Genomic DNA, 12882 nt, shown 5'->3' on the forward strand with positions numbered 1-12882 from the left:
AAGTAAATCCACAACAACTGAATGTAAACCTGCCTGGGATAAACATATATCATAAGATAATAAGAAAGGAAATACTAATAGGGCAGACTAGATGGACCAGGTGGTCTTTTTCTGCCAACAATCTTCTATGTTTCTTTGTATTGGTCACATTGTATTGTATTGTATCACATTGTATTTACCATTTAAAAGGGCTTAAGCTCAGCTGAAACATGATAGGATTTGTTTAATAGTCATGGAAATAAACAGAAAAGTTTAAAAGTTAGTGCCAGTCAAATGCACAACAGAATCCACATGTATTGGTTAGAGGATTTTTCTACAGATATGCTGCAGATGAAATATCTACAATACACCAAAAATTCAGCAAATTTTGTCATATGTGAGAGGGTTTTTGTACTGTAATCTGATAAAGCTGTACTGAAAACCCATAACAGTCCTAACAGTCTTAATTATTATCATTGGCTAGGTTCAACCTATGTAAAAAAAGATGGCCGTCCTTTATAACAAAGGGCGTCAAGGTGAAAATATTGTTTATTATTTTAATAATAATGAACGTTATTTGCACAATGACGGTCGTTGTTATGAAAGACGGCCATCATTTTTACACAGTATAAACCTAGCAAACAATAGTGCCTATATCATTTTGGTCTTTGGTGCAAGTACAATGGGTACACAGAGGCATTAGTGCAACAAGTGAACTAGTATTCTATATGAATCCTATCTTATGAATCCTCGCCCATTTGATACCACATCCGTTTTAAATATACAGTACACTTAAAGCAAATGTACCATCAGGTACAGTGCTTTTTTTTTTTTTTTTTACAAGGATCCCAGTGGCACGGGGTTCTTTTTCTGAAATGTCACCTGGTTTCCTCGTTCTGCACCGTTTTTTTTCCAGTGAACTGACTCGGCTCTATGCACAGGAGGTGGGCCTGCTGTCCCCCAGTGTGCCCTTATCCCCTCTCCTCTGTGATGTGGCTCCATTTATTCTAATGGAGCCGTGTCACAGAGGGGAGGGGATATTGTAACAATGGGGGGCACCAAGCCCGTCTCTAGTGCACAGAGCCGGGTCAGTTCACTGGAAAAAAAACGGTGCAGAAAGAGGAAACCAGGTGACATTTCAGAAAAAGGACCGTGCCACTGGGATCCTTGTAAAAAAAAAAAAAAAAAAAAGCAATGTACCTATTGGTACATTCACTTTAAAGTATTGCAAATGTATAAATGTAAGCACTATATAAATACACAAAGGTCCTGTATTTTCCAACTTGTCATCTTCATATTACATGTATGTCTGGGTGATCATACAATGGGGAAAATAAGTATTTGATACACTGCCAATTTTGCAAGTTTTTCCACCTACACAGAATGGAGAGGTGTGTGATGTTTATTGCAGGTACACAGGTGATGTAAGAGACAGAAAAGTTCACCATCCGGATGATCCAGAGGAGGCATGGAAGAAGGTCATGTGGTCAGATCTACCTAGAACTCGCTGTGTTTAGAGGAAAAAGAAGGATTAGTACAACCCCAAGCACACCATGCCAACCATCAGGCATGGGGAGGGGGACATCATACTTTGTGGGTGCTTTGCTGCAAAGGGGACAGGATGTATAGAAGGGAGAATGGATGGGTCATGTATCGCCAGATTTTGGCCAACAACCTCCTTCCCTCAGTAAGAGTATTGAAGATGAGTGGTGGCTGGGTCTTCCAGCATGACAATGACCTGAAACATACAGCCAGGGCAACTAACAAGCGGCTCCGTAAGAAGCATTTCAAGGTCCTGGAGTGGTCTAGCCAGTCTCCACACCTGAACCCAATAGAAAATCTTTGGAGGGAGCTGAAACTCAATGTTGCCCAGCGACAGCTGCGAAACCTGAAAGGTCTGGAGAAGATGTGTATGGAGGAGGGGGACACAATCCCTGCTGCAGTGTCTGCAAACCTGATCAAGAACTCCAGGAAGCGTCCAACCTCTGAAACATCAAACAAAGGTTTCTACACCAAATATTAACTTCTTTTTTTCTACTGTATCAAATCCTTATTTCATGTAATGAAAAATAATTATTTAAAAATCATACAATGTGATTTTCAGAATTTTTTTTAAAGAATTCTGTCTGTCACTGTTAGGCTATGTTCCCATGTGTCTTTTTTAGGCGCCAATACAGCCGTTGCTTTATAATGATGGCCATTAATAATGATTATGATCATACTTTATGGCCACCATTATAAGAAAACAGCTGTTATTTACCTAAAAGATGTAGTGGGAGATACATCAAACTGGTGTAAAGCAGAATTGTCTTAGGGTCCTATTCGCTATTGCGAAAGACCTGAAATCGTTCACCCATTTACATGGAACGATAATCGTTACTTATGATCGTTCTTGCAGTCGTTTTGTCGTCGCTATTGCGTTCGTCACAACTGCGAACGACCGAACGACGTCTTATTCAATGCGAACAATTTGCAAACGAGCAACGATAAAAATAGGTCCAGGTCTTATTAAACGATCAACGATTTCTCGTTCAGTCGCTAATCATTAACTGCTATTCAAACGAACGATTATCATTAAGATTCAAACAATTTAACGATAATCATCCCGTGGAAAAGGGCCCTTAGTTGCCCCTAGCAACAAATCAGATTCCACTTTTCATTCCTCACAGATTCTTTGAAAAATGAAAGGTGGAATCTGATTGGTTGCAAGGGGCAACTAAGACAATTCTACTTTACGCCAGTTTGATAAATCTCCCCCATAGTCTTTCAGTATACCTACAATAACAATTACACACCTCTCTATTGTGTGAAGGTGGAAAAACTTACCAAATCGGCAGCTTATCAAATACCTATTTTCTCTACTGCAGCTACATTCAGAACAACAAGGTATAATAACCTATATCTTATATGATTCACTTTATCGTAAAGAAGTAAAGGAATGTGTGCCTCATATTACAGCATTTGTGATCCGCTACTGATACAACATTGTATAGAAAACAAAAAAAAAAAAAAGCCTGTTTCTGGTGTGCATGTAATGAATATATGTAAAAAGCCTGCTCTGCTATTTATTGGCTGTGGAAAACCATATGCGATTGAGCTCAGCATTTTCACCATAGTAAAATGAAATATAAAAAAAATGACTGCAGTTTTTCAATGTCTGTCATCTGTGTGTGTGCTCCGAGGTGGGGGAGGGGAGGGGGAGTATTGATTATTGCAACAGATGAATATAATTTATTAAAGTCCAAACTCTTGAAAAGTGTTTTATGCACTTGAGCTATAAAGTTCACATCTGCAAATACTTTGTTCCTTAAGGCACCTCAAAAGGAATTAAGGGGAATGCATTAATGCCTGTTCAGACGTCTCCCAGATGGCAGTGAGAATGCTCGAGGCGGTGTTTGCACACTCTTTGCTCCTCCTGAAGGCAAATGTTTATAATTTGTTCAGGTGATAGCTTTTGCTACATGCTGACCCCCAGGCACTGGGAGGAGGAGGAATGAATGGGTACATGAAATCTTAGCCAGGTGTAATGAACAGATTGTGTTTTGACATTCTTCTTTTGGGCTGATTAGTCTCAAAACAGAAAAACAAATATTTTTGTGATTATATGACAAAGGCTTTGTGCCCAGGGGCTTGGACAAATTTGTCAGTTATTGGAAAGTCGATCTTTGTGTTACTTATTCTATAAACAAATCAAAGATATGCTGAAGGAAACGTCAGAAATAACAACCCGAAGCTCACTTACTTTGTGGTTAAAAAGCCGTCATAAAAATCAACACAAAAACAAATATATCGTTTTGCTCGGCACAACAATTAGAAAATATACAAAAAAAAACATATAAAAAGGAGACAACTATGAAAAAGCCATAATTGGCATTCAAAGAAATTGAACAGAAAACAGCCGAAGTATACATGAACACTCACCTACATCTACCTACATTCAAAATAAAAATAAAAATAAAAAAGGGAATATGCATAACTTGTACATCTATAACAGCTACAGAGAGCAAAGGCACATACATTGTATGTGTAAATTTCCACAAGTTCATTATGTTTCACAGATTCAAAAGTCTGCTTAAATATCACAATTCTACAAAGTGAATTTACATTTAAAGTACAAAGTGCAAATACTATTTCTGTATCATTGCCTACATGGCGTCGAGCGTCAGCTTCTCAAATAAGATTTGTGATTGTCTAAAAACCTATTCACCCTTGTTTCCTGGAGATCTATAAGAAGGAAGCAGAAGAGCCATGTAAGTAATAGAATGGTTAAAAAAACACATCTATTGTATATTCATCACACTAGGTTATTATTATACAATCCACTATGTATGTAGACAATGTATTTTACTACAGATTTCAAACATCTGGACATAGCAATTATACACACACACACACACTAAAAAAATGGTAATCTGTAAAAACAAGGCAGGCCATTTTTTTTTTTTCAGGCAAATTATGTTTCAAAAATACACTTGGAAACTAAACTTGAATGCATTGTGGCTGTTACAAATGGCCACTGCAAAGTTTTCCAGCTCCTTTCAATTTGGCAAGTGGAAAGGAAAGTTTGCTGGCCATTTCTACTAACATAATAAGTGAATTCTTGTTGAGACGGCAGCATGCAATTTATGGCCCGTATGGTTTGAATTAGTAAACAGTCACACACCTGTTTCTAGCACCGTTACTCTAAAGACTTATGTGAAGGGAAACAAGTGCTGGTAAAGAAGGAAAGAATAGTATAAGGGGGTAGTCACATGGGCCTGTTTGGTGGTATTTTTTGACACAATTATAGCAAAATTGCTCTTTTACATGGTCGGGAGGTAAAGCAGTTGGCGTCACACAGAATAGAAAGACATGGCATTTTGTAGCAAAATGATATTACTTTCTGTGGTAGGAAAACCACATTAATGGGATGTTCCAACATTAAAGTTTCTTTTTAAATGTGCTCAGCCAGACAGTAAGACATATACTTACCATGCTCACTTCTGACACCCCATTCTACTGAAGTTGGTCCCATTGCATATTGCCTGACGTGTTTGGGGCCATTGTGTACACTGAGGAGGGACACCAGTGTGACCCCTGACTGGCTGGGTGAGCAGTGCACACACCAATGCAAAAGACAGCAAGGGCTAGGAATGGGACTGGCTGTGTGAGACCAGCAGTGACGGCAGGACTGGGGAAGGTAAGTACACTGTATGTCTTACTACCAGGTTGAGCATGTTTAATCATTTCGGCCTTGATGACCAGATGACAGTTTTCATTTTTGCATTTTCGTTTTTACCTCCTCGCCTTCTAAGGGCCTTTTAACGCTTTTATTTTTCCATTGGGGTGTAATTTTTTTTGTGCCATGACGTCTAGTTTTTATTAGTATCATATTTGTATAGATAGATAGATATTGTGATAAAAAAAATCAGCAATCCTTGCGTTTTTTTCCTCTTTTTGTTTTTGCCATTCACCGTGCAGGAATAATATTGTTATATTTTACTAGATTGGATAATTACACACACCACTATATATATTTTGTTTATTTAATTGTATGTGTTTTATTTTTTAAATGGGAAAGGAGGGGGTGTTTGAAACTTTTATTGTGTGAGTTTTTATTATTTTTAAAAACTTTTATTTACACTTTTTAAGTCCTCATAGGGTACTATTACATACAATCATTAGATTAATTATAGTTTTCAATGCTATGCCATTGTATAGCATTGATCAGTTTTAGGAGGCAGGCTCTATTAGAAGAGCACTGATTGGACTACATGGTGGGTAGTATAAGTCTAACACTTAAACACTAAAGGGGTTAATAGTGGTTGGCGGCACAATCACTGTTGGACCCAACAGTAACCAGTCCTCATGCTCTATGAAGCGAGCTTAGCTCCTGAGCTCACTTCATAGAGCTCCTGCACATTATGACGTTCTGGCTCATCATGATGCTCAAACTAACTGCTTTTCATGATAAACCATCTCGTCATTTTACAGAAAGGGGTAAAGGGATAACTTCCAAGTCAGAATATCCCTTTGGGAGTAAGCTTGTAAGAGCTCTGCTGCCTCTTCAGTTAGCTGATCAGTTGGGGGTGTATACTTGTCATTGGTCATTAAAGGGAAACTATTAGCAGGTTTGTGCAAACAAACCTGCTGATATTGCTCTGCAGCTGCGTACCTCGGTGCTGTTCTTCTTTTTTCTGTCAGTCCGGCTGTTTTAAAGCAGTTTGATAACATCAGATATGCAAATCAGGTCCTAAGGAGCACTGGGGATGTTGGTCGGCCCACCCAGCCACCTCTTTTGTCCTTGCCAGCTATGCATATTCATACATACTGAACTTTGCCACTCATAACTGCGCATGTGCAGGAAGAGCTCACACACATCTCACTGCACATCCACACACATAAACACAAATATGCCTACAATATCCCTGCCGTCTGTGGTCCAGGAAAGGGTGTTAAGCAGGGGTTCTTTTCATCCGGGGACACACAGTGAACTGCACATGCGCAGGAAGGAGCCTGTCTCCATGCGTGAGCTCTTCCTGCACATGCACCTCAATGAGCGGCATAATTCTGCATACAGTGGTACCTCAGTTTAGAAGCAACTTGGATTAAGAGCATTTTGCAAGTTTTTCAAAATTGTAACTTGGTTTAAGAGCTCCCTGTACTGGGTAGGTTGGGGACTGGGGGAGGGGCATGGCCTGCACAGGGTGGTCTACAGCACTGTACTCTGACCCAGGAAGTTTGCTCCACCTTCCAAATCATAGCAATTCCACTTCAGACTGGGGCTTCCATCTGGGAACAGGACTGTGGCGGTAATCTCTTCTTAGCTGTAACCCTTCTCTCCCTGGACAGAAAGTGCTGCATGTATGTGTCCACATATGTCCTGCTCATTCCTTTATGCTTCCTGCAGTCTCTGCCAGCCCTTGTGTTTCCCATCCTCTCCATTCCTGCTATAATGTGCCTGCACTCACCCTCAGCTATACACACTGCTGCTATAATGTGCCTGCACTTACATTCAGCTATACACACTGCTGCTATAATGTGCCTGCACGTACGCTCAGCCATTCACACTGCTGTATAGAAAAGTTTCTGTCACTGTCCTCCTGCACAGCTCTGTGATTCTCACTTCCTGATTGGTCCATGCTGAACACCCCCTCCCCTTCCCCATTGCTGTCATCTGTATCTACAAACTGCTGCTGTTTTTTCAGGTTTATGCACTTACTATACAGTACATAATACTCCACATGCTGATTGCTATACTGTGCAAAAATTTATAATATGTCATATTCAGCTGTTTCTAAATGTTTGTTTTATTTGTTTTACATGTTATTCAGAATAAAAAAAAATTATTATTTTGGGGGTATAGAACCAGTTTTCTGAATTCCAATTATTTCTTATGGGAAAATTTGCTTTGGTTTAAGAGTGATTTGGATTACAAGCATGGTCCTGGAACGAATTATGCTTGTAATCCAAGGCATCGCTGCATATGAATTTGCATAGTCGGCAGCGATGAAAGAGGCAGCTGGGCGGGCCAAGGGGGTGCTCTGTGTGGCCGACCCAGTGCTTCTAAGGACCTGATTATCATATCTGCTCCTACCAAACTGCTTCAAAACAGCAGGACCAACGGGAAAACAGCGACCAGTGTTGATAACATGAGGCATAACTGCTGCAGAGGGAAATCAGCAGGGTTGTTTGCGTGAACCTGCTGATAATTCCCCTTTAAGAGGTTAAGGATGCCAACAGAATTGTTAATGTAGGTCTGGACTACACAACGGAATGTGCAACTTAGGATCAGGGCAAGTTAAAAAAAAAAAAAAGGAGTGAAAAGAAGATTACAGCTACATTCACACCCCGTATTTTTGCTCAGTATTTAGGTCAGTATTTTGCAACCAAAACCAGGAGTGGATTAAAAAGACAGAAAAGCTATATTTACACACTGTTAAAATTTGTGGATGGCCGCTCTTTAACGGTAAATAATTGCTATTATTTTAAGACAACGGCCATTATTTGCTGGTGGATATAGACTAAATTTCAACAGTGTGAAAGCCTATCTGTGTCGTAAAATACACTCCTGGTTTTGGCTGAAAAATACTGACCAAAATACTCACCAAAATACCATGTGTGAACATAGCCTCTGTCTGTATATAGGCAAAGCTGAAAAATGAAATCTTATACAAGATCTACTTTTATGGAATAAAGAGATTTATCTCTGTGTCATCCACCTCATTTATCTCTGTGTCATCCACCTAAAAGAATTCTCCCAGGCAGATGAGATAAAACAGAAAACAGGTGGAAGTTATGAACAGATTGCTCCAGTTTAGAAGCAATGTAAAATATGTGACAGCTAGTCAGGTTTTTTTCTTTCTTTAAACATTCTTTGTACTTTACTTGTAGTGACATTGAATATACTATAATCCTGACTAGGAAAAACAAATGAATGACTTATTGTTGACTTCATATTGCATAATCCCAATGGATATATAGCATAAGTAGACTGAAGAAAAAACTTTATTTAATTTCAGCAACATTTTATAATTCAGAGGGTACATGTATAAATAACATCAGACATTACATACAAATGTAGCCAGATGTAGTTGTCATACTACATCTATTGTAAAATATATTACAGCATTAATGTAATGCCCTTTGGATACAGCCGAGATGCTATTACTGTAGGGAGCCATGGGAAGCAGTGCAGGAAGCTAGGGATGTTTTATACATTGCTAGCTTACTGTTAATAGATTCCCTCAGACTCTGTGCCTGACTGAGGCAATCTATGCCCCCAGACATGTTAAGCCAGAGCTGATTTACTCACCCTTATGCAAACTGCATACAGCTGTCATTATATCGCAGTCATTATACCACAGATTTGAGAACATAGTTTTCCCTCTTTATAAATCACAGGTCAGACCACATATAGAATACTGTGTACTGTTTTTGGCACTGGTACTGTATATAATAAGAACATGGCTGAACTGGAGCGGGTGCTGAGGAGGTGACTATGTTCATTATGGGAATGTGTGGGTTACAGGACCAAGACAAATTATCAGTCTTGGGGCTATTTAGTTTGGAAAAAAAAGATGTCTTAGGGGGAGATCTTTCTAGTGAACTTTTTATACCTTGGCCTGTAAACATGACAAAGGGGGCATCCTCTAGAGGAAAGAAGTTTCACCACCAGCACAGACACTGATTCTTCACTGTAAGGGCCGTATTACACAGGACGATTATTGATCATTCGGATTTAAAGGATAATCGTTTTGTGTAATAGCAAACGATTAAACGACCAACAAGAAAACGTTGGTCGTTTGATAGAATTCGGAACTATTTTTATTGTTTGATCGTTCGCAAATCGTTCGCACATCGTTCGGTGTAATAAGAAGTCATAGCTGAAACGTACGCAGTAGCGATGACAAAACTACCGCAACCGTTATCATAAGTAACGATCATCGTTCCGTGTAATTGGGCCAACGATTTCGGGTCGTTTGCCATAGCAGTTGTTTGAGATAGTTTATCGTTAATCGTTAGTTGTCTATGTAAGAAGAAGGGGTAGAAAGGGCCATCTTAACAGAATTATGGGCCCCTTGGCAGAGGTGCGATTTGGCCCCCAGCCACACCCCCCTCCCCCCCCCGGCTGCCACCATCAAAACCCCCCCATCTATGCAACCCCGCCTATAGCCAGTACAATTACTTACAATAAAAAATACTAATTATTGTTAAAAAACTTTAATTCACAAAACAGTCTCTTAGCACCCCAGCGCACATACCCCAGCGCACATACCCCAGCGCACATACCCCAGTGCACATACCCCAGCGCACATACCCCAGCACACATAGCACAGCACAGCACACATACCCCTGCGCACATACCCCAGCACAGCACACATAGCACAACACATCACAGCACACATACCCCAGCGCACATACCCCAGCACACATACCCCATTACACATAGCACAGCACACATACCCCATTACACACAGCACACATACCCCATTACACACAGCACACATACCCCATTACACACAGCACACACACACCATTCCACACAGCACACACACACCATTACACACAGCACACATACCCCATTACACACAGCACACACACCCCATTACACACAGCACACATACCCCATTACACACAGCACACATACTCCATTACACACAGTACACATACCCCATTACACACAGCACACACTCCTTACTTCATAGCACAGCACACTCAGCAGAGAACACTTACCCCATCGCATACTCAAGAACACTCCCACTCTGATGCTCTATCCCGGGTGAGGGCTCGGGGGGAGGGGTTGTTCTACTGTGTCCTCCGAGGGGGGGGGGTGTAGGCCACTCTACTGCCCGGGTGGGGGAGAGCAGACTCCAGCAGCTGTGCACGTGCACTGCACAGGTCCTGTGTGCCGGGGCTAGGAGGTCGGGAGGCGGCTGTGAGGCCACCAAACTCCAGCTGCTCACTTAGGCACCGAGGAAATTGCAGAGCGTGCGTGCGTACCTCAATGTAGCCAGCCGCAGCCTGCTTGCTTTAATTGATATGGGGACGTTTGGCTGCAGAGATCTTTATAAGCAGCCCCAGGCCCCTGTTTAAAAACCTTGCCTGGCAGGGAGCCTCCTCGGGGGCCCGGCTGCACATGCGATAGGTCTGCCACTGAGGCAGGGGCCCCCTAGGACGCAAGGGCCCCCGGGCAGCCGCCTACCATGCCCAATGGGTAAGACGGCCCTGGGGGTAGAACAAGAGGTACAGTAGAGGTGCTTGATATGCCAGCCTTGTAAAGAAAAACAAGGTATCAAACATGAAGCTGCAAGATCCAGTGTCTGTATCTACAGTGACGTGCACCAAATGTAAAGTGTATTGTTCACTGAAGACATCAGGTTCTGACAAATAACGTAGAGGTGGTGGTGGTGAACACAGTAAATGTATTAAGGGACATGAAAGGCCTGAAAACATGTGTTTTTAAGGCATACTTAAAAGTGTAGATGCTGAAAATGAATGTGATTGTCTAGGACAGCACGTCCTAGAGACAGGAGTGAGATGTTTGGATTATAGAGGATGTTAGTGATAGATCATTGGAAGGTGGTAGACGGATGAGGAAAAAAAGATAAGGGTGGTGCAGCATGTGGAGAGTAATAAGGTTATCTGCAAGAAAGAGACTGACTATAGGGAGAGAGAGAGACAGAGTTAAACCGAACCCCAAGACATGGCGTGCCCCCCCCCCCTCACTCGCCTTCATTCACCATGATCCACTCTTCCCATGCCTCTACCTAGACCAGGGGTCCTCAACTGGCGGACCGCGGTCCGAACCCGGACCGCGGAGGCCAGCTGTCCGGACCCCTGGTCAGACCTCCTAACCGCCCCGGATCCGGTCCGTCCCGCTCCCCACCGCACTGCCTCCCGCCCCATAGGCGTACTGTCCTTAGATGTCAGTACGCCTGTGGGGCTGGGGGCAGTGTCGGTCCGGCCCCCGGCTGATACGCGCTCTCTGGGGATGTCCCGGGGATTCCCCAGCAGAGCGCGCACCACAGACCTCAGTGTACGCTGCCGGCCTGTCCTTCCCGGAAGTGACGCTGAGGTCACTGATGCTCGCTCTGCTGGGGAATCCCCGGGACATCCCTACAGAGCGCGTATCAGCCGGGGGCCGGACCGACGGGAAGAGACGAAGACAGCCGCAGCGGGGAACGAGGTGCTAGGTGAGTTGTTTTTGTTATTTTTTTTTTCTGTCTGGGGGGCATCTACAAGGGGAGAGCGCACAGGTGGACTATATACTACAGAAGGGGCTATATACTACTGGGGGGAGCGCACAGGGGGCTATATACTACAGAAGGGGCTATATACTACTGGGGGGAGCGCACAGGGGGCTATATACTACAGGGGGGACCTCACAGGGGGCTATATACTACTGAGGGGGCTATATACTACTGGGGGGAGCGCACAGGGGGTTATATACTACAGGGGGGACCTCACAGGGGCTATATACTACAGGGGGAAAGCACAAGAGGGGCTATATACTACTGGGGGGAGAGCACAGGGGCGCTATATACTACTGGGGGGAGCTCACAGGGGGCTATATACTACAGGGGGACAGCGCATGGGGGGGCTATATACTACAGGGGGAGCTCACAGGGGGCTATATACTACAGGGGGGAGCTCACAGGGGGGCTATATACTACTTGGGGGGAGCTCATGGGGGCTATATACTACTGGGGGGAGCTCACAGGGGGCTATATACTACAGGGGGAGAGCACAGGGGGGCTATATACTACTGGGGGGAGCTCACAGGGGGCTATATACTACTGGGGGACAGCGCACAGGGGGCTATATACTACAGGGGGAGAGCGCACAGGGGGGCTATATACTACTGGGGGGAGCTCACAGGGGGCTATATTCTACAGGGGGAGAGCGCACGGGGAGGCTATATACTACTGGGGGGAGCTCACAGGGGGCTATATACTACAGGGGGAGAGCGCACAGGGGGGCTATATACTACTGGGGAGAGCGCACAGGGGGGCTATATACTACTGGGGGAGCAACAGGGGGCTATATACTACTGAAGGAGAGCGCACAGGGGGGGCTATACACTACTGGGGGAGCAACAGGGGGGCTATATACTACCAGGGCAGTCACCCCCTTTGTACCTAATATCAAAGGCCTGGTGAGAGAGAGAAAAATGCCAATTTTCCCGCTAATAAGCAGCAATTCTGTATATAAATAGTTGAACGTTTGTGACAAAGTAACAAAACACGTTTCCTACTGATGTTCAGCTCGGACCTTCACCTGACAATAGACCCCGGTAAGTGGACCTTCACTAAAAGTTGTTGAGTACCCCTGACCTAGACTAATCGCACCCTGCTTTATAATTATTATCCTCTTTATTGGCATTTATTGGGGGAATTTAAGAATCTTAACAATTCTATAGCT

General features: G+C 43.2%; 1 protein-coding gene across 1 annotated transcript in view; it reads right to left on the reverse strand.

Annotated features, from left to right (window-relative positions):
- Positions 1-1004: 1004 nt before the first annotated feature.
- Positions 1005-12882, reverse strand: part of SMOC2 (SPARC related modular calcium binding 2) — a 133695-nt gene continuing 121817 nt past the window's right edge. The window contains exon 13 of the mRNA XM_069954411.1: positions 1005-4203. Within this exon, the coding sequence (XP_069810512.1) occupies positions 4183-4203 (21 nt within the window). The 3' untranslated portion in view covers positions 1005-4182. The remainder of the gene's footprint in view (positions 4204-12882) is intronic.

The sequence above is a fragment of the Dendropsophus ebraccatus genome, chromosome 15, assembly GCF_027789765.1.
Source record: "Dendropsophus ebraccatus isolate aDenEbr1 chromosome 15, aDenEbr1.pat, whole genome shotgun sequence".
NCBI classification, from domain to species: Eukaryota; Metazoa; Chordata; class Amphibia; order Anura; family Hylidae; genus Dendropsophus; species Dendropsophus ebraccatus.